Raw genomic sequence first — 20228 nt, 5'->3', positions numbered from 1 at the left:
TAACAACGCATTTTGGGAAAGCTCACAGCCTTGCAGCTCTGCAGCCTTCCTTTGGGTGTGGCTAATCCCTTGAGCAGACTTGCTGTTAGCAAAGGGACGGGGGAGGGGGGAGGGTAGAAAGTCAGGGCTGAGACTAACTTTTAGGTCTGGGCTCCAAGGGTGAGCTCTGGTTTACAAAATGCCAGCCATCCTTTGGGATTTGCGACCAGGGACTTGGGAACCTCACGTGGTTGCTGCAATTACTTCATCTTTCAACTAAGTCCAGAAAGTGCTGTGGGGAGTTCTGGTCTCAGCCCTGAAAGTGTGTGGAGACACTGACTGGCTCCTGGCTTGGAGGCAGACCTTTGAGATTAGAAGCAAAATCAATGGCATAATTGGAGTTGAGGGTTTGGTGAGTGGCTTCAGAGTAGAGATGAACGCATTAATTTAGAAATTACCCCATAAGCAAAGAACTGCTGGTACTGTCTTGAAAGTGGTAAATTTCAAATTCACCAACATAATTGACAAAACATGTTCCCTTTCGAAAGGGCAAAAATTCTTCCCTTATAAATGTGACCTGAATTAGATAATTTTGCCTGTTGACAGAAGGCCCTTGTTTAAAGTTACTGTGACCATCTTTGATGTAGTCTGGTAAAGATTTTTGTTTTGCTTTGTGTTTTAATATAAGTGTTATATTTGCTTCCTTGGAGTGTCATCTTTGCAGCTAAATGGATTCTACAGGCACAAGGAGCCTGGCTGTGACCTGAGCGCTGCTGTTGCCACTCAGACTGGGGCCCCCCGTGGTGGATGCGGTGTTGCTAGCTCGGTGCTTACAGAAGTCACCCTTGCTTTCTGAATGTTAGAGATGGGACCACCGCTCCCCTCCTTCCCCAGCCTGGCTGCCTCTCTCCACTTTGCATTTTAATTCACAGCTTCTTTGAGAGGCAGCCCCTCCTCCTATGGTCTGGATTTAATATTTATATTTAACTGTAGATTAAAGAAATTCCCATGAAACCAACCCCTCAGAGCCACAGAGAGACATAAGCATGTTTTTTTGTTCATTGTGACCACTAAACTTGTGTGTGCAGCAGGAACGATTAGAAGCATTGCCTTGTCTGGGGGAGAGCGCTAAGCAGTAGAATGCCTGTCTAGCATCTGGAGAAGAGTGTCTTTTGTTTGTTATGTGTTAGTGAGGGAGTGGTGACTTATGTTTACTCACTATTTTGGTCTTTAAGAGTATATTAGAGCGCTCTGCAACTTAGCGAAGGTAATTCCACCCAGATGTCTGCAGTGGATTTTTGGAGGCTCTGTTTTGGGGGTTGGCAGGAAGTGGAGAAGGGGTGCTGCATGGAGAGAGGACCAGAAATGGGGAGCAGGGTCCGGATTGACGCCAGTCAGGCGGGCATTGTGGGTGGACTGAAAAGCTTGGCGCTGCCCTGCGAGTCCATCCTGACTATGGTTCAGCCAGCCGGATCACTTGGTGCCATCATCAGGACAGGAAGCTCTGGATCAGAGGCTGGAAGGCATCCGACATGGGCATAGGCTTCGCACTCGTCCCAGAGTGCTCAGAACTGGGAGCAGCTTGGCCATGGCCATGACCCGGTCCAGGAGGGACTCCATGTAGAAGTTTACCAATACTACCTTCTGTCCCCTTAGTGTGTGTGTGAGGGAACTGGATTTTAGTGCTGATCCTCCATGCTTTCTGCTTTAGTCATTAAACAAAGTGAGCCAGGGACTCCATTCAGGTTAGGTGCAGAGTGAGACCCACCAGTGGTTTAAGCCACCAGAAAAGAAATATCTGCTTTTTGTAGTCTTTTGGCACTTTAGGAAAGTCTGACTATTTCTTCAGGACAGGGGGCTTTCTTCATGCAGTGGGTATTGGATTTTACTTACCTATGGGGTCTGGGAACTGTTATAATAGGAGTGTGATGGTTCTGGACTCTTCTCCTTCTGAATACAGATGATAAAGGTCATCATTAAACTTTAAATACTCTCTTTAGACCCATTTGTTGACTTTTTTCCTAGTTCTCATGCTGGATCATAGTTTGGGGCTGTTGATCTGTTGCTTCTGTGATCTCTTTTTTTCACACTGCTGTGAGAATTATCTGTAGTCACTAAAGTTGCATACCTCTTCTCATGCCCAAGCTCCTACCACTTTGTGCCTACCTTTCTATCTTAATTCTGAATCTCTAGTAAAATATCCATTTGGTTTGTGGAGATTCATGAAAGAGGAAGGACACTCTGTCTAACTTACAATCTGGTTACATCCCAGCACTTTTTCTTCTTCACTTGACAATGATTGCTAATGGCCCATTCAGCTAAAGTATTTGCTTGTTAACAGGGAACAGAGAATGATAAATGTCCAGCAAGTTTGTGGCCTTCTTCAGCTTTTCACACACAGACTGGTGCATATTTATGTCAGGCAAATGACAAAAGGAGAACCTGAATCTCCTTGGGCTCCAGCTATCCATCAGGAACGGGTTAAAGTTATTGAAGAGCTATGCAAGAAAGCCCTGCATGTGTTCACTAACTGTGAAGTAGTGAGTTCTTCACTATATTTCTTGACCTTCCATTCTTGTGTGGTGTGTGTCTGTGATATGCTTTAGAAATATCCTCTGGAAAGATTGTGGCCCATCAAAGTAGTGAGGGGGTGATAATTGGTTACCAGTATTCCCAATGAAGCTGCCTTCCAAGTAGACCTGCTTCTTGGGTTGCAACATGTAATCAGCAGTGGCTCATTCAAATATTTTCCTTCCATGTAGCAATTAAAGTATGTAATCTAGTGCAGAGCATTCCTTTCTGTGATACACACTTGCTGTTTTCAAATTTTATTTTTTTATTTATAATGATTTTTTTTCCTGAGACAGGGTTTCTTTGTGACTTTGGAGCCTGTCCTGGAACAAGCTATTGTATACTAGGCTGGTCTTGAATTCACATAGATCCACCTGTCTCTGCCTTCCATGTGCTGAGTTTAAAGGCACAACCATCACCTATCAACTTTTTTGTTTTTGTTTTCAAATTTTAAAACCATAGTAGGAAAAGCCTCTCTTAAAGAAAGTAGATTTTCTCTGCCCAGAGTAGTTCTCCAAACAACAGGAATAACAGATTGGCTCTAGTGAAGAATGTAGAGTTCATTCATACTTTCCATCCTCCACAGTTGAAGTGGGGAAATGTTGGAATTACCCAGGTGGGGACCATTTACCAAATGCAGTGGGTGGACCATGGGTCATTGGCAGGCTCACAAGGCATCCTTTTCATGAGCATTGTAAATAGATGCCATACAGAATGGTTAAACAAGCCAGTTCATTTTCTCCCTTGAACTTCAGTTGTGTCTAATTATATTTACAGTATTTATAGCATTTCTCCATGGCCACCAAGACTTTCACCTGTACTTTGTGGACCCTCATCTTGAATCTCCCTAGAATATTGTGAGAGTGCTGTTACTAGGTTCAGCATATCTGTGTTGAAAGGGAGTGATTTTACTGAGGCCTCGGCTTGACCAAGATATGTGTGTTGTGGGGTACAGCTTGCTTCTTCATGTTTGCCTGGGCTGTTTCCTGGACTGTATGTATTTCATTTGCATTTCTGTCCTTGAAAAACAAGGATGTCTTTGAGATGACCTCTCCCCTCCGCTCACGGGATAGCAGATGAGCCTGAGGCACAGCATGCTTGTCCACACCACCTGGCAAAACCCTTCAGTCCTTGCCTTTCACCCCCACTTCTGTTCCCTTACTCTGTCCCTGGCATATTCATCTCAGCCAGAATTGTTAATGGATTGAAGGAAGCAGGCTAAATCAGTTAAATCTCCAAGTCAAAATGTATCTAACTGAACCAGTTACAAAATGTCATTTCCCAGTTAACTATCTCAGCTGTTTTGGATACTATAAGCTTTCACACAAGTTCCTTTTCTGTGGGAAAACAGATCATAAGAAGAGATCCTAGATGTGTTCTCCTCTGTAGGATGGAAATCTCTCTCCAGTTTTCCTTTGCAATCCTATAGGCCTGTCAGATAACCCCAGGGGCCCCATTCAGGTGTGCCTAGAACCCCAGGTCTCTACATGCAGGACTGCTTCCACATATGCCTAGAACACCAGGTCTCTTTGTGTAGGATTGCTTCCAGGTATGCCTAGAACCCCAGGTCTCTTTGTGCAGGACTGCTTCCACTTGCTCTCATGGTGGTGTCTGTTTTCAGCAGAGGCTTCTGAGCATAGATTCAGAGCTGATGCAGTCCTCACAGTGGGATGTGTGCATAGTTCATTATCTTCTGATTATAAATAATTCTGATGAAAATCTTTGTGTGAATTTTTTTCCTCTTTCCAGTTAAGAATATTCTCTGCAAGTATATCTGACTTCTTACGAGGTGGCTGATGGCTCACGAAGAGTGTTTTTGTTTGGTTTTGGGTCAGTGTGATGTGTTTGTGTTTGCACTGGAGGGAAGCAAATCTGTGTGCTGACTCATGTTTTTATGTTGTGCTTTAAATTGATAAGGCCACTTAGCTTCTGACATAAACTAAGGCAGGAAGTACAAAAAGGGACAGAAAAAAATCTGCTTGTGTTTCATAGAATTCACTTTTTGAGTTCCTTGTGTGAGGTGGGTTCCCTGTTTGACATGCACCTGGAAAAGCCTTAACTCTCAGAGGCACACAAGTTATTTTTCAAGCCTTTATTTTTTATGGCTGTCTTGCTTATATTATTAGGCTTGGGATTTCTTTCTGTTGTTTAATTATTGTGAGTGTCATCCTGACCTTGACTGCCTGGGCAACGACTGTCCTCCCAGTGTGGTGTTTGCAGAGGCCCTGCTTCCCTGAAGCTCCTACCTTCCTGGTGATGCTGAGTCACCCCCTGCTGTCCACAGGCTGACACAGAAGGAGGAGGTACTGTCCTCCCCAGGCCTGCCACTGCTGCTCTGGCTGTTTTAACCTACACAAGGGTTGGCCCTTTAGGAGTCCTATCCCACAGCTAAGTACAGTGGTTTGGGACCATACTTTAGCAGTCTGTACAGTAGAGTTGGGGAAAGGGTTTCTGTCTCCCACAGATGGACATGAGGCATGGAACAAAACATTTGACTTTTCACAATTTTACTTCCTCGTGTCTAGTGAAAAAAAGGAAGTCTTTTTAAAGTTTGTTAAGATTAAACTGGGTGATAGGAAGTGCTCAGAATGTCTGTCATACTCTGTTGGTTTGCAGAATTCTCCTTCATGGGCTGTCTGAGGCTTCCTCTTCAGAAAAACTTCCTGAAATTCCTGGAAGTTAATTCTTCACTCCTCTTTGTCTCTTTCTTTTCTGTGTTGGTATTTGACTTCATCTATTCAAGACTCTGTGCCAGGTAGTACTGTAGCTGGTGATACACCAAGATCAAGTCTGACAGTCGGGGTGCTTCCTCCTGTGTAGCATCTTCCCCACTGCCCCCTCAGAAGGGATAAGGTAAATTCTCCCATGGAGAGTTCTGAAGCTTTGTTCCTGTGACCCAACCCCTCCAGAGGGGACACCTACTACTATAAGGAGTTAGGATTTAAAGGTGAGACTTTGGGAACATTCAGGCAAGCATCAGCCTGTACCCTGGCTTCTGCATGTTTAACAACAGTTACCAGCCACATGGTGTTATGCTTGGCACTTGGTCAGCATTCCTTCTGGATGAGGCCCTGGAGCAGCAGAAGAGGACAATGCAGTCCCATGGGGCTGGCATTGGATTCGCCATCTGCTCCATGGAGTTACTTGGATGTTTGTGCCCTGCTTCTTGCCTTAAACATCAAGCCTCTTCAGGTTGTTGCCCCACCCCACATGCCCTAGTTCCAGGCATTTGGGATAGCTGTTTGGGGGGTGACAATACAGAATGGTGGCTCCTGGGTACCCCCCAACCCCAACACACTCACTTCATATAGTGCACCCTCATCAGAAAGCAGCCCGAAAGTGATTCTGAGAGAAACAAGCCCTGCCATTTGAAAGTCAGTGATTAAAATATTTAAAAGCTGTTTTGGGTTAAATGAAAAAGGCTGGAGGAAACTCAGAATCTCTTTAATTTGCTTCTGGAGTCTGGGAAGAAGCAGTTTTTCCAGTTCTGGGGGGTAGTGAAGTTTTACTGAATAGTGAGGTAACATATCAATAGGTGCGTGCTAAGCCGGATTGACTTATGATAATGGCTTAACTTTGTTTTCTCTTTTCTTTCCTGTTAAATGAAAACTTCAAAAATAATGAGTAAATTCTGGCGATGCTGTTTCTAAAGGAAAAGTAGCTCTCTGTTGAGTGAAGTTGAGCCTTTACCCTTGGAGGAACATAGGGAATGTGCAATCTTTTCATTTTAGTCTAAGTTCTCTGGAGCCCAGTCATCAAACAGTTACTGAGAATCCGTCTGTACCAGGCACCATGCTATGCTCCAGATACACTAACTATGAGATGGAGTGGCCAGGTTATTTCCTCCAGCAAGGAAGCCGAAATGCAGACTATCCAAGTTCGCTACAGTGAGCATTCAAGGTCACTATTGTTTTAAGAATGAGGATCAGGAAGATTATCCCCAGTTTATTCCTCTTATTGGTCATTTGTGAATTTTCTGATTTATTGATCATTCTTGGTAAGAGATTATACATTTTATTAGTGCTTTGGTTTTGTAGGTTTTCACTAGCGTACTTAAAAAATAATTTCTCAATTCCTTGTATTTTCTTTGGGGTTAAATCACCGTCCACCTCTTCAGGCTTTTTTCCTCTCTCCCAGTAAATGCATTTTAGCTATAAACATCCATATAATTACTGCGTGTCACATCTTACTCACTCTATTTGTTTATTTTTGTTTCTCGAGACAAGGTTTCTCTGTGTAACCATGGCTCTTCCCTGTAGACCAGGCTGGCCTTGAACTCAGAGATTTGCCTGCTTCTGCCTGAGATTAAAGGCATGTGCCACCACTACCCAGCTCTATCTTAATATTTTCGATGTCATATTTTTATAATCATTCAGTTAAAGTATTTCATCTCTACTGTAATTTCTTCATGACTCATAATTAAAATTTGGTTACTTCTAATAACAATATTATTGTTGATTTCTTAGCTATACTGAGATCTTAATTATTGTTGTTTGTTACTTGTCGTTGTGTGTACCTGTTGCAGCCATAAGAGTTATCCACCTTGGTTATTTTGTTTGTAAATTTTCAAGGCCTAAAGTTTGCCAGCTGGTCTAGGCTGGTCCACCAGCAAAAGACCCACCTGTCCCCTCCTGGAGCTTTGGTAAAAGCATGCACCACCACTCCTCGTTCTTAGTGTGGACTCCAAGTACAGGACTCAGGCCTGTACAGTCAGTCACTCTGGGCACTCAGCTAGCTCCTTTGCCACAAATACCGTATATTCCAATGACTTTACTCATTTACATGCTGGTTTCCATATAAACTGGGTCACACATTTACACTTTACTCTTGTATATGTCAGTTATAAGTCAGTCTCCCACAGGATTGTAGGTTAGAATCGTTGTTGTTTCTTTTTTCTTTTTTTTGCAGTTTTCTGCTTGGTGTCCTTTGAATTTTATCACTTGCATATAGGCTTATGGTGGTAATATGCAAATTGCCTGAGTGATAGCTGTGCCCCAAATACTGCCATGACCTTTGTCCAGAGCATGGTGCTGCTCTCAGCAGTCTGTTCTCTTCCTCTTGTAAGATCGCCAATCCTGTTGCCACCCTTATAATCTGATTTAACCCTGGTGAGTTCCTTAGCCACTCCAAGCCAAGTACAGTGGGTTGCAATGGGCACTGGAGCTTTAATGTATGTTTTAGGAGAACACATTTCAGCTTCTGGCATCATAGAATACACATTCTCACGAGCTTAGCCTGGGGTTTCATCTCGCTAATAAAGTCACCCAAGTGTGAAGCTGAGCAGTATTATCCAGGGAACATCAAAGTGCTTAGTATCTGGCACTTATCAGTTAATCATGGTGTGTCTAGAGGTGATTTTAAAGACAGTTTCCTATCCTTTCTTTTGCAGGTGCTAACTTTGGGTCCCTTCTTGGAATAGGAGGAAGAGCCGTTCTCTACTTTTCAGAACTACGGAGAAACTAAAGAGAACCGATTTAAATAAGCTGAACTCTCTTCTGGCCTCTCCCCTTTCGAGACATCACCACTTCACCCTGTGAGGAGCCTGAAGAATTAGACCAGTCACTATTAATGTGACCACCTTGTTTTCCTTCACAAGTCCAGCTGTGAAGAGACTTCTAGGTTGGAAACAGGGTGATGAAGAAGAAAAATGGGCAGAGAAAGCTGTGGACGTGTTGGTGAAAAAATTGAAGAAAAAGAAAGGGGCCATGGAAGAGTTGGAGAAGGCCCTGAGCTGCCCGGGACAGCCAAGTAACTGTGTCACCATTCCCTGCTCCCTGGATGGCAGGCTGCAAGTGTCCCACCGGAAGGGATTGCCTCATGTCATTTATTGCCGAGTGTGGCGCTGGCCAGACCTCCAGAGCCGCCATGAACTGAAGCCTCTGGATTGCTGTGAGTTTCCTTTCAGTTCCAAGCAGAAGGAGGTGTGCATCAACCCCTATCACTATAAGCGCGTGGAGAGCCCTGGTAAGTGGTGGGGACTGTGTGTGCCCCGTGAAGGCTCTAGAGATCAGAGCAATACCACCTTTCTCTTGTGGGGTGTAATTCCAAAATATCTTGGGGAAGTTTTGTTTGTATTCATTTATGCGTGTGCAAAAGAGCACAGGAACTCTATATACTCAGCTTTCGCTCATTGTAACAAGTGTCTGTAACAATCACTTTATAAAGAGGAAGGTTTACTTTACTTCATGACTTTGTAATTATCAGCCCTTCTTCCCATTGGCTCCAGTTGCCACAGTGTGTCATTCAGGATGGTTTTGTTGATGGATTGGTTCACCTAGTTGATGATTTCTGAGGGTCCCCAAGTATGGATGGCGTCAGATTTGGGTGGCTTCCCTCCCTGCTCCTGCTCCTGGGATGGCCAGGTGACTTTTCTCTCACAGGAACTTCAGACCCCAGGGGTAGACTGCAAATTTCCAGCTCAACCATCCAATAATAGGTTGGTCTCCAAAGGCCTTTTGTATTTTTGTGGAATATATACGTCATGTAAAAGTAAAGACTAGGGAATAATTTGCAAAGGCTTTTGTGTCCACTGCCTGTTTTAAGAAAGAGAGGATATAAACTAAACCTTTCTCATTTGTCTCTGTTTTCTTTCTGTTCCCAGTGCTTCCTCCCGTGCTGATTCCGAGGTACAGTGAGTACAACCCTCAGCACAGCCTTCTGGCACAGTTCTGTAACTTGGGACAGAATGAGCCTCACATGCCACCGAACGCCACGTTTCCAGATTCCTTCAGGCAGCCCAGCACCCACCCGTTTCCCCACTCGTCCATCAGCAGCTACCCCAACTCAGCAGCAGCAGCAGCAGCAGCAGCAGCAGCAGCAGCAGCAGCAGCAGCACCTACCCTCACTCCCGCACCAGCTCAGGCCCAGGTAGCCCTTTCCAGATGCCAGGTAGGAGGGGGCATTCGGGGACGCTGCCTGCCTTGGGGAGGTGGATAGGGGTGGCCTGTGGGGGATGGGGGCGTGGTGGGTGGAACCCTGAGCACATCCTGGTGAACCAGTCCTTGGAGAATATCAATGTAGGGAGGGGAGTTGTACATACAACTGGAGAAGAGGATGGCTTGTTTGAGTCCTGTTAAGTTTTGAAACAGCTGCATCCTTCTTTGAGTAGCACAATTGTTCCAGTCTCGGCTCTCCATACAAAGAAAGGGGGGAAATGTCATGTTACACACACTGCTGCTCTGAGAAGTGGCTTCGGCGAGCTTTTCCAACATTGAAGAACCCTTGTTATCAATGTAGCCGCAGAAGAGCTAATTACTGGGGTATCTGGCCTCCCCATTTAATTAGATTCATTTAACCAGTGATGTAATCCCAAGAAATATGTACTTTTAACAGCAGGGAAATGCAACAGAAGTGATGGAGAACATCTGCTTGTTTAAATTTGCAAAGACAAAAACCAGGTATTTTCCTGCTTGTTTAACTTAGCAAATACAAAAACCAGATATTTTCCTGTGTTAGTCATAATGGATGGTGTAATAGTGACTAATTAGAGGATTATACTTTTCAGATTACAGGTTAGTAAACAAGCATCTCAAATATTAGTGCCAGAGCTCTTGCCAGTCGACATCAAGAGGGACACGATAAATCAAAGATCATGAAATGCATGGATAATTTGTGAGGGAAAGTGATGGGACGGGATGTTTATAGAGCCACTTAAGGTGTTTTACATTAAATTATACTTCAGCATCCATGTTGTACCTTCAGAAATTAAAACGTGATCCATGCTTTATTGCTTTCTCCGTTCCCAACTATGAGTAAAAGGAAAATGTTTACCTAAAGTTACCCTCTGACCCCTGCATACATGTGCACACACATGCATCTGTGTACACTTGAGCAGGCCTAATCATACCCAAAAGCTCTCAGTGCAGAGGAGAGTCTGCACCTGAAGCATGTAATTTTTTTCTTTCAAACTTTGTAGCTGACACAACCCCAACTGCTTCCCAGCCTCCTGAAGACGCCATGACCCAGGATGGCTCTCAGCCGATGGACACAAATATGATGGCACCTGCACTGCCCTCCAATATCAACAGAGGAGGTAAAATGACTTGTCAGAGTATTGTCTGTATGTCCTGTCCTAATGTTACTTTTAACCATTTAGACTTTAAAAAGGTAGCTGTTTGAGAAACATGAAAAAAATGTTTTGTTGTTGTTTTAAGCCTAATGGAAAGAATTCTCTAGAGCCCATCTTTTTCCTTAAACTCCAATATGAAATCTCAGAATTGAATATGGATTTCTCAGATTCCCACTGGTCTCTGAAATGGCCATAAGCAGTGCTCTGCCATTTTGTGTTACATAGTTAGGTGAAGTGAGTTTCCAGCATTGGTGGTTAGAAAACCGAACTGTCAGTCACCTCTAAAGACAATCGGTATGTTGACCAGTGTTGAATAATCAGCCAAGATTTATTAGTTATGGAAAAATAAACAAGCATATCTGTGTCCTCAGCATGCTAATTTGCTTTCACCTTCAATAAATGAGTAAGTAATATATATTATCATATATACATTAATATACATATATGCACATATATCAAATAACTGTTTAAAATGCATCTGTCTATGATTTGTTACCAATAAATGTGGGTTTGTATCGCTGTTTCACATACCTGTATACACAGGAGGTTGTTAAAAATCTCTGTGCTTACAGAGATAGTCGGAGGAAATGATTGAGTCCTATTTTACATAACAAATACATCTGTTATTTATATGCTCATATGTTTTCACGTCTTCAGTAATGAAAAACTTGAGATCCATGTTGTCAGACATATCTTTAAGTTGGCCTCGAGGAACAGGCCATCCACTGTAGTTCAAAGCAGACTCCCATGGGTGATCACACTAGAATCCATACAGCTGGTCTCCCAACAGTTGCTTGATGTCAGAAAAGACACACATATGCCACATCTGTTTTATGTCCTTACCTGAAACAAGTAATGGTATTTGTTTCCTTCTTTCTGTGCTTGTACTTAACTTCATCACCGAAAAATTTAAAGGAAAAGATTTTACCCCCTTTGCCCTCAAAGAACTTACAAGCAGAACTGAAGCTCATGTTCTCTCCATAGGTGGGGGATAGGTGCAGCTGGTGTCCAACAGCAGTCCTATTTAGGGCCCCTCCTGTTCCTGTGCCACTTGCTTTCTCATTGGTTACTGTATTTCTTGTAGGTAGTGTGCCAACAGGAGTGATTTCAATTATTTCTGTATGTTAACCAGCAAGTTATAAGTCATTTGTATTCAGCAAGTGCTGTTGCCCTGCTTGCTGAGCTGGTATATTGGATCTCTGCCAGTTCCCCAGTGAAAGGAGAATGCCGCCCTTAGTAAGAAGTCCATTGGATCTCACAGAAATGACCTCGTAGTTGCCCCTCCCTGTCTTCGTTCCACCGTGCTCAGCCAGTTTTACAATGCGGTTTCTGGTTGGGGTGCTCCAGGTGTAACTGTGAGCAAATTTCTTTCCTTTTTCAGATGTTCAAGCTGTTGTTTATGAGGAACCAATGCACTGGTGCTCTATTGTGTACTATGAGCTCAACAACCGCGTGGGTGATACATTCCAGGCCTCCTCCACAAGTGTGTTGGTGGATGGTTACACTGATCCTTCCAACAATAAGAACCGTTTCTGCCTTGGGCTGCTCTCCAACATTAACCGGAACTCCACAATAGAAAACACCAGGCGACATATTGGAAAAGGTGCGTGTCCCTTTACTCATCCTGCAAACGTTCATCTTTTCTTCCTCTAGAAGTGACCCCATCATTCTTGTGGCAAATGACAAATGTTCAGATGCTGCTGTTTGAAGTATCTTTCTAATTCATATTATCTAGAAATTGCTCCAATCATTGATCTTAGTGATTTTCCCACTCCCATGCTGTTGATAGGTGCCAGCTGACATTGCTGGGTTATTGTGGTGCACTACGCTGTTCTACATTTTGTTAGAAGTGAAATATCTTTTAAAACAATTCTTACATTTATTTATTCAATGTTTGTGTGTGCATGCGTGTATGTGTGTCTAAGTACCTTGGTCAGAGGACAGCTTGTGGAAGTTAGTTCTCTCCTTCTTCCATGTGGATATTAGGAATCAAACTCAAGTCATCAGGCTTGGTGGCAAGCACCTCTACCCACTGAATCATCTCAACATCCCAAATATCTTTCTTAGGGGACTTAACTATTTACTAGTGTTAGATTAAAACATTTCTATAACATTTCTTATATTTATTATATGATTATAATAATATTATATAATAATAAATAATAATATTTATTATATAATAATATTATATAATAATAAATAATATTTATTATTTAATAATAATTAATAATAAATAATAATATTTATTATCATTAAGTCAATGAGCACATGTGTGCGTAGTGCTCAGAGCTTAGCTTTCCCTATGGAGTAAGGACCATGCAATCAAGAAGGGGTGTGGCATTCCTTGGAAGTGTCAGTGTAAAATCATAATTTAATGACATGTCGTGTATTTATATGCTCTTGTGCAGTTGTGTCTGTATGGGAGCCTATCTATATACCCTCTGAATATGAATGTAGTTTCTACCTTGTCTGCTGAGAAGGCAAAGATACAAAGGAGCAATAAGCACGTCTAGTGTCCTGATCATTGCTGCAGATGTCTATCCCCACTGAGTCAAACTGTCTGCCCCCAAATCTGTGATGAGCTGTGCCTGGTGCATCTCACGTGACACAAAGTGAAGAAAAGTTTCTGAAAATGTTGGTGCCTCTCAGGATACAGCTGTCAAACGTGGGGTCTTCTGGGGTCCTGAGGACTAAAATCCAAAGATGCTATGCTCCCTTATATAAAACAATGTAGTGTATCATGCAACATTCATGCTCAGCCCTTATATAAAAACAGTGTAGTGTGTCATGTAACTTAGACATCTCACCTTTCAGGCGCCCTTACACTGACACCTACTGCAGAGTCTACATCATGTAAATACTTGTACTGTTGAGTGACTCTGGAAAAGGCAAAGCCTCTGCATGGTAATGTTGGTGCTATTAAAAAATCACTTTTGATATGTGCATAGTTGAGACTGGATTCCAGATCCAGACATAATGAAAAGAAACTATGATTAACTGCATTAGTGGATCTTAAGACACTGCTGAGAGTAGTATCACATACTCCTGGAACAGAAAATCAAGAATACAAAGCCAGGTTGGACTACATACACAGTGAGATCCTGTCCAATAAGTAAAACCTAATTGATACTGCCATACTAATAGAGAAGTGAATTAATTGGCAAGTTTGGTAGCTAAATAGACAGTGAGTGCTAGAACGCAAACATCACAACTTTGTAATTAGTGTAGTAAGAATAGGACTGGTAAGAAGGCTCAGTGGGTAAAGCGACTTGTGCCAAGCCTAACAAATTTAGTTCAATCCCCAGGACGACATGGTAGGAAAAAGCCAACTCTGACCTCCACACATGTGACAGCACATGCCTCGCACACACATAACACACACACATAGAACAATTAAATGTATTAAGAACAAAATTTGAAGAGAAAATTTATGGGAATCGAGGTGTTTGCATGTTTTAAAGTCTTTCTCCCCAAACTATTTTTGTTGCAAATAAAAAGTAGCTGCAGAATAAAATTAATTATACAGTGGATAAAACTGCATGGTCAGTAAATTGGTTGGTCCTCTGTCTTTAAGTCACCAGTGAGTGGCATATGCTGGGAAGGCAGAGGCAGGAAGATCTCTTGAGTTTCCGGCCAGCCAGGACTACATTGTGAGACTCTGTCTCTAAGTAAATAAATAAAGTAAAAAGAGAATTAGCATCTACAGCAATGCATCAGGTAAAACAGTTATTTTAATAGGTGCTTGAGAAAACATTTGAGAAGATTTTCAACATTTATTCTTAGATTCAAAGAGGAAACCTAACAAGGGTGGAACTCGGTGAACATTTCCTTAATGTGACCAAAGGAAGACAAGATGGAAATGACAACATAAGGTGAAATGATAGAACTTAGGTTCATGTCACAGATGGGCATTTTCTTGGGCTTGGAGACCTCTGATATTTTCAGTCAATACGTTTAGAATGAAGGAGTGCAAATTTCATTAAATTTAAGGTGACCATTTCCCCAAGTAGCAAAAAGCCGTATGGTAGAATTTCCTATTTAGGAAGTTAGGAGGGAAGTAAGGATTCTAGGGATGCATTTAAAGTCCCTCCAGATGTCTGACTAGTGGACTCAGTGTGGAATTAGGAATGATGAGGAAGCCAAGGTTGCCTATCCTTAAGTAGAAGCTGAGGACTTATCTCTGGAATCACAGGCAGGAAACTAAGACATCCTGTAGACATTATTGTTAGACGTCATGACCAACTGGTAATATTCTTGGGATGGATTCTCATAGTGAAGCTAGCAGGCCAGGAGCTCTTGGTTCTATATACTTTTGAGAAAGTTCTTATTAATTTATACCTCCCACTAGACATAGACATGAGTTATTTCCCTTCACACCTGTCCATGTCATTCAACTTACCTAGAAGATTGTACGACCAGATTCCCTGACCTCACACTGTGATAAACCACCATGAATATGGCAACTTAAAGAAGTTTATTTAAGTACATAGTTCTGTCCAGGCAGGGAAGCATGGCAACAGGAGGCTTGGTGGCAGGGACTGAAGAGGGCAGAGGGCTCTAGGGCTCCAATCTTGAACCACAAGCACAAAACAAAGAGAGTGAACTAGAAATGTCACAGGACTTTAAACTCTTAAAGCCACCTAGAGAGCTACTTCCTCCCACTGGGCTATGCTTAAGAAAGAAAAATCGCATATACAAACAGCCTTTGTTCATTCAAGGGGTGGGTTAATACTGTGAAAACACTTCAAGTGGATAGTAATTCCTTCTAAATTTTTGTGACTTAAAACAACTTAGATTACAGTGTAATGTTTTGTGGAAGCTTTACAGTATGATGCCAATATTACTTGAAAGGGTAAATAAGAATAGTTAAGCTTTTTAATGAATGAATAAAGAAAAAATGTGCCATTAGGACTAAAATGACATTGCAAAACTACAAATAAATGACTGTGTAGACAAAACAGTGCAGTAAAATTGGACTCATCCTCTACTGACATAGAGGATAGGTTAGTAACAGCAGCAGGTCGGTGGCCTCCCCTAGTGGTCCTGAATGAGTACCACACATGGAAGTGATTGGTGTGCATCTGTAAAAAGGCAAACAATTAAAAAGCTTTATGAAAATATGTTTGATCTGAAAGGTAGTTTTCTATCTCATCAAAAATCATAAATTCAATTAAAGGGTTTTCAAGTTCTCTCGGTGGAAACATATACCTAAATCTATTCATCTGTCTGTCTATGTATCTATCTACACATGTTTACACATATATAAAATGAATAAAATTAAAAGACCAATGAGCAACAGAGAAAATACACAATAAATTATTTCTATCTAGCTCTAAATGCACAACTCATGAAAAGAAAGATGATTAAGGGCCTACAACCCCAGTGGGGTAATAGGTGAGATGTCAAGGCAGTGAGTTCACAGGAGATACCCAAGTGGCCACTAAACCAAGGGTATGCCCAGCCCCCATGTTCAAATTAAAGCAATTCCCTTTGCAGCTGTGAACACTTTCCTTTTGTGTAAGCTCAGTGTCAGTGCTGGTGTGGGTCAGCTGATCATAGCACTCACAGTGCTGAGGTAACACAAGCATTCTGGAAAGTCATTTGGCAAACAGATATTAGTAAAAACCATCCAGTGACATTTGTCATGACTGCAGTAGTAGATAATTAGTGTCAACACTGGTCTGCCGAGGGAGCCTGGTTAAACAGTTACAGCAGCACAGTCATACCGAAATGTGAGAGTTGGCAACAGAGGCTTTAATGATTGCCAAACAGGACACAGTACTGCAGACTATTAATTAACAAGCATTTTCCTCTGTCACTGAAGGAATGCCAATATTTTCCACATCTTTATATTTCATATATTGTCTTAATTTTCTAAAATGAAAAGTCATCAATTTTGGTATCAGGGAAAAGGGTTTTTTTATTCTTCTTAAAAAGTTTTCTTTATAATTTTGTTCTTAAATATATCTCTGTATATTACTAAACAAAATGGATTTCTGCCACAGTGGGTAGAGCTGATACTGGAGTCTTAGCCCTGTGTGTCTGTAGAAATGCCACATGGTGTTTCCTCAGACAGTCTCACTAGCGTTTTCTACTAAGCCTTTGCAGAGTCACCTTCAGGGCTCAAAGCCACATCAGCTGCCTGCTTGCTAGCCTCTTCTTCCTTCCTCGTGAGGCTTAGCCAGAGGGTCCATCTTCCTTTTTGAAGATTTGCTTTTGTTTATTTTGTGTTGATATTGGGGCACATAGCAGTCAGAGGACAAATTTGCAGAATTGGTTCTCTCCTTCTTCCAGCTTTAGTAGTAGGGAATCCAGGTCTCTGCCTCTGTCTCCCTGAGAAGGCGGGATGTTGCCTGGTCTCCCAGAATTCTAAGTTGTAAGAAGTTTTCAATTCTTGTTTTTAGTACTTATTTCGGTGAGCTCCTTTCTCACACAGTACTTTTATTTCTATTTAAAAGGTGTCTGTTTTTAACTAGACCTCATGTCTTACAGCTTCCAGCAGTAATTTTTCAACCCAGGTTTCATTCCTCTGTGTTTATTGATCATCCCTTCACTCTCTCTGAAGTTTTCTGAACAATTTAGCCTTGGCATAAATGCAGAAGACTTTAAGCACACAGGATACACCAGGAAACTACAGGCTTTATTGTGCTCTATTTTTAGAGTGTCCATATACTTTCAACTCTGGTTAAGCAGGACATTAAATACTAAAATGAAAATGTCAACCATTATTATTTTTGAGAGACTTGTTTGTTCCTGAACACACTGGTTATCACAAGCATAACATAGTTAGCTAGATGTCTGTCAGAATGACTATGTGAGTGGCCAAATTTGACTCTGCCTGGGTGCCTTTCAGCCTATGACTGACATGGTCTGTCCTGTCACAGGCGTCCACCTGTACTATGTTGGAGGAGAAGTGTATGTCGAATGCCTGAGTGACAGCAGCATATTTGTGCAGAGTCGGAACTGCAACTACCATCATGGGTTTCATCCCACTACTGTCTGCAAGATCCCCAGTAGTTGTAGCGTGAAAATTTTCACCAACCAAGAGTTTGCTCAGATACTGGCACAGTCTGTGAACCATGGTTTTGAGACCATGTATGAACTCACCAAAATGTGCACTATTCGAATGAGTTTCGTGAAGGTGAGCAGTACCCACCCATCTCATTTAGGCCTGACCCCCGCCTCACCCCTGCTATTTATAATATGTATATCTGTGCCTTCCTGGTATATATTCCTATCAGTGCCCAGCAAGAGCACCATTGTCCAAGAGGTTGTCATGGGAACTTAGAATATAGTCCTCTCCTCACACCATGCAGGTCCCAGAGATGGAACTCAGGTCTCCAGGCTTGGTGACAGGCACCTTTATCTCCCCCTGCCTCCCAGTCATCATGCAGTTTATTCCGGGTCAAGCTAAGGGTTTAATAGAGTCCAGGCTGTAGCATGTCTTATTCCAGAAGCAGGCAGCCTAGTCAGTCTGTGTGTCTCAGCAGTCCTTACGGCTCATATCAGCCTGGGGAGGGACAGCCTAGTGAATCTTGTCAGTTTCAGTAAAGGTTTTAAGATGTCTGCTTCCTGAGTTTTAAGGACTTTGCCTAGAGGGTGGAGTGTTTCACCTCCCCTTAAAACATTCAGCAATTCTGGAGCTTCCCTATAGGACAGAAGGTTTTATCTTTGAAGATATTGCTACACAACATGTGTAAAAGGTGAGAGAAGAACCAACTTCACAGATTTGTTCTCTGAGCTCCACATGCACACTGTGGTGTACATTAACACACATTCATGCAACAACAACAAAAAGCTGGGTGCAGTGCTGTGTGTAGTCCCAGCATGGGAGACAGATAGGAGCCCTCAGGCTTGCTGGCCACCAGTCTAGCCTGATTGACAAAAGCCCAGGTGCAGCAAGAGAACTCATCTCAGAAAATACAGTGCAGTGTGATTGAAGAAGACAGCCAGTGTAGACCCCTGTACTCTCCAGGCATGGACACACAGATAAAGGGGCAAGGGATTGTTCAGTTAAAGGTGTAGGACTCTTACAGTGGTCCTGGGTTCAGTCCCAGCATCCAGCTGAAGTGGATCACGACAGCCTGTAACTCTACCTCCAGGATCCAACATCTTCTGAAATCCACAGATACCACACATTCATAGGTAAATCCATACTCAAACACGTACATATTTGCACAATTTTTAAATAAAATATTAAAAAATAAAGCCAGTTTGATAATACATGCCTTTTATTCCAGTGCTCAGAAATCAGACAGGTAAGCTCTGAGTTTGAGGCCAGTTTGGTCTACATAGGGAGTTTAGGCCAGCCAGGGATACCCATTAAGAGTATGTCTTAAAAGTATAAGTAAGTCAAGTGTTAACATAACATTAATGTAGTGGGAAATAAATATTTAAAGTATCTTTTATTGTTTTTTTTTTCCAAGACAAGGTTTCTCTGTGGCTTTGGAGGCTGTCATGGAAATAGCTCTTGAAGACCACAATGGTCTCGAACTCACAGAAATACCCCTGCCTCTGCTTCCTGAGTACTGGGATCTAAGCCGTGCACCACCACCTCCTGGCTAAAATATCTTTATTCAAACAACTACTGAATGTATTTTCAATTTGTAATTATCCAAGACTAATATTATTAATTTTTTATTTGAAAAAAGGTCTCATTCTGTACCCTGTCTGGCCTGGAACTCACAGAGATCTGCCTGCTCCTGCTTCCCGAATGCTGGAATTAAAGGCATGTGCCACTACACCAGACTAAATAGGTGATCCTTGGGTCCTTGCATAGACTTTGGTGGCCAATGTGCATCCCCAAAAATTACCCATGCTTTTGCAGTACGTTTGTTTTCTGGTGGGACATAGCCATGAGTCCAAACATAAATATGTGAACTGATCATATCATCTTTTTACTTGGTAGAATGACTCAATGAGATAGAGACTTAAATGACACCAGTGTGCTTTCTTTTTCCTAGGGTTGGGGAGCCAAGTACCACAGGCAGGATGTTACTAGCACCCCCTGCTGGATTGAGATACATCTGCATGGCCCTCTCCAGTGGCTGGATAAAGTTCTTACCCAGATGGGTTCGCCCCACAATCCTATTTCCTCAGTGTCTTAAAGGGCCTCTGGCTTCTGTCTCTTGCAAACTGTTGAACCTTGCATGTATTTGAAGGATGGATATGTCAGACGGGTGAAAACCTGACAAGGGAGCCTTGATAATACTTGACCTCTGTGACCAACTGTTGGATTGAGAAATTAACAAACATTGGTAACATGATGTTGATATCAAGAATCTGTTTAGTTAACTTTGTGACATTCTGTTGTGTGATCAACTAAAATGTTGACTTTTAGCAGGACTTTTGTGTATAATTTTAAAGGAGATGGCCAGGGCAGGGACAAATTATCTATTAGAAGAAGAACAATCCTGAGCAGTCCTTTTGTTGGGAGTGTTTGGCAGAGTGTTACACTAATAATCTTTGAAGTGTGCACTTCATCAGGTTCTGAGCCCACCCTGAATCATCTTTTGATGGGTTTTCATAGTGTTTTAAAACTGTTTAGAAATGAATGGGATACTTTGTTTTAAATGGCGAATCTTTATGACATACACAGTATTCTTTCTAA

General features: G+C 42.2%; 1 protein-coding gene across 1 annotated transcript; it reads left to right on the top strand.

Moving 5' to 3' along the window:
• Positions 1 to 8096: 8096 nt before the first annotated feature.
• LOC113838795 (mothers against decapentaplegic homolog 1-like) lies at positions 8097 to 17759 on the top strand (the record flags this gene model as incomplete). Its single annotated transcript, XM_035453732.1, has 6 exons — positions 8097 to 8514; positions 9152 to 9340; positions 9373 to 9438; positions 10466 to 10582; positions 12000 to 12221; positions 17503 to 17759. Coding segments are annotated over 6 exons (1269 nt in total), but the record flags the coding sequence as incomplete, so codon positions are not given.
• Positions 17760 to 20228: the final 2469 nt, after the last annotated feature.

The sequence above is a fragment of the Cricetulus griseus genome, unplaced genomic scaffold (genome assembly GCF_003668045.3).
Source record: "Cricetulus griseus strain 17A/GY unplaced genomic scaffold, alternate assembly CriGri-PICRH-1.0 unplaced_scaffold_161, whole genome shotgun sequence".
In the NCBI taxonomy this organism is placed as follows: Eukaryota; Metazoa; Chordata; class Mammalia; order Rodentia; family Cricetidae; genus Cricetulus; species Cricetulus griseus.
Note: the sequence above shows the minus strand (reverse complement) of the source record. Positions and strands in the feature narration are given on the sequence as shown.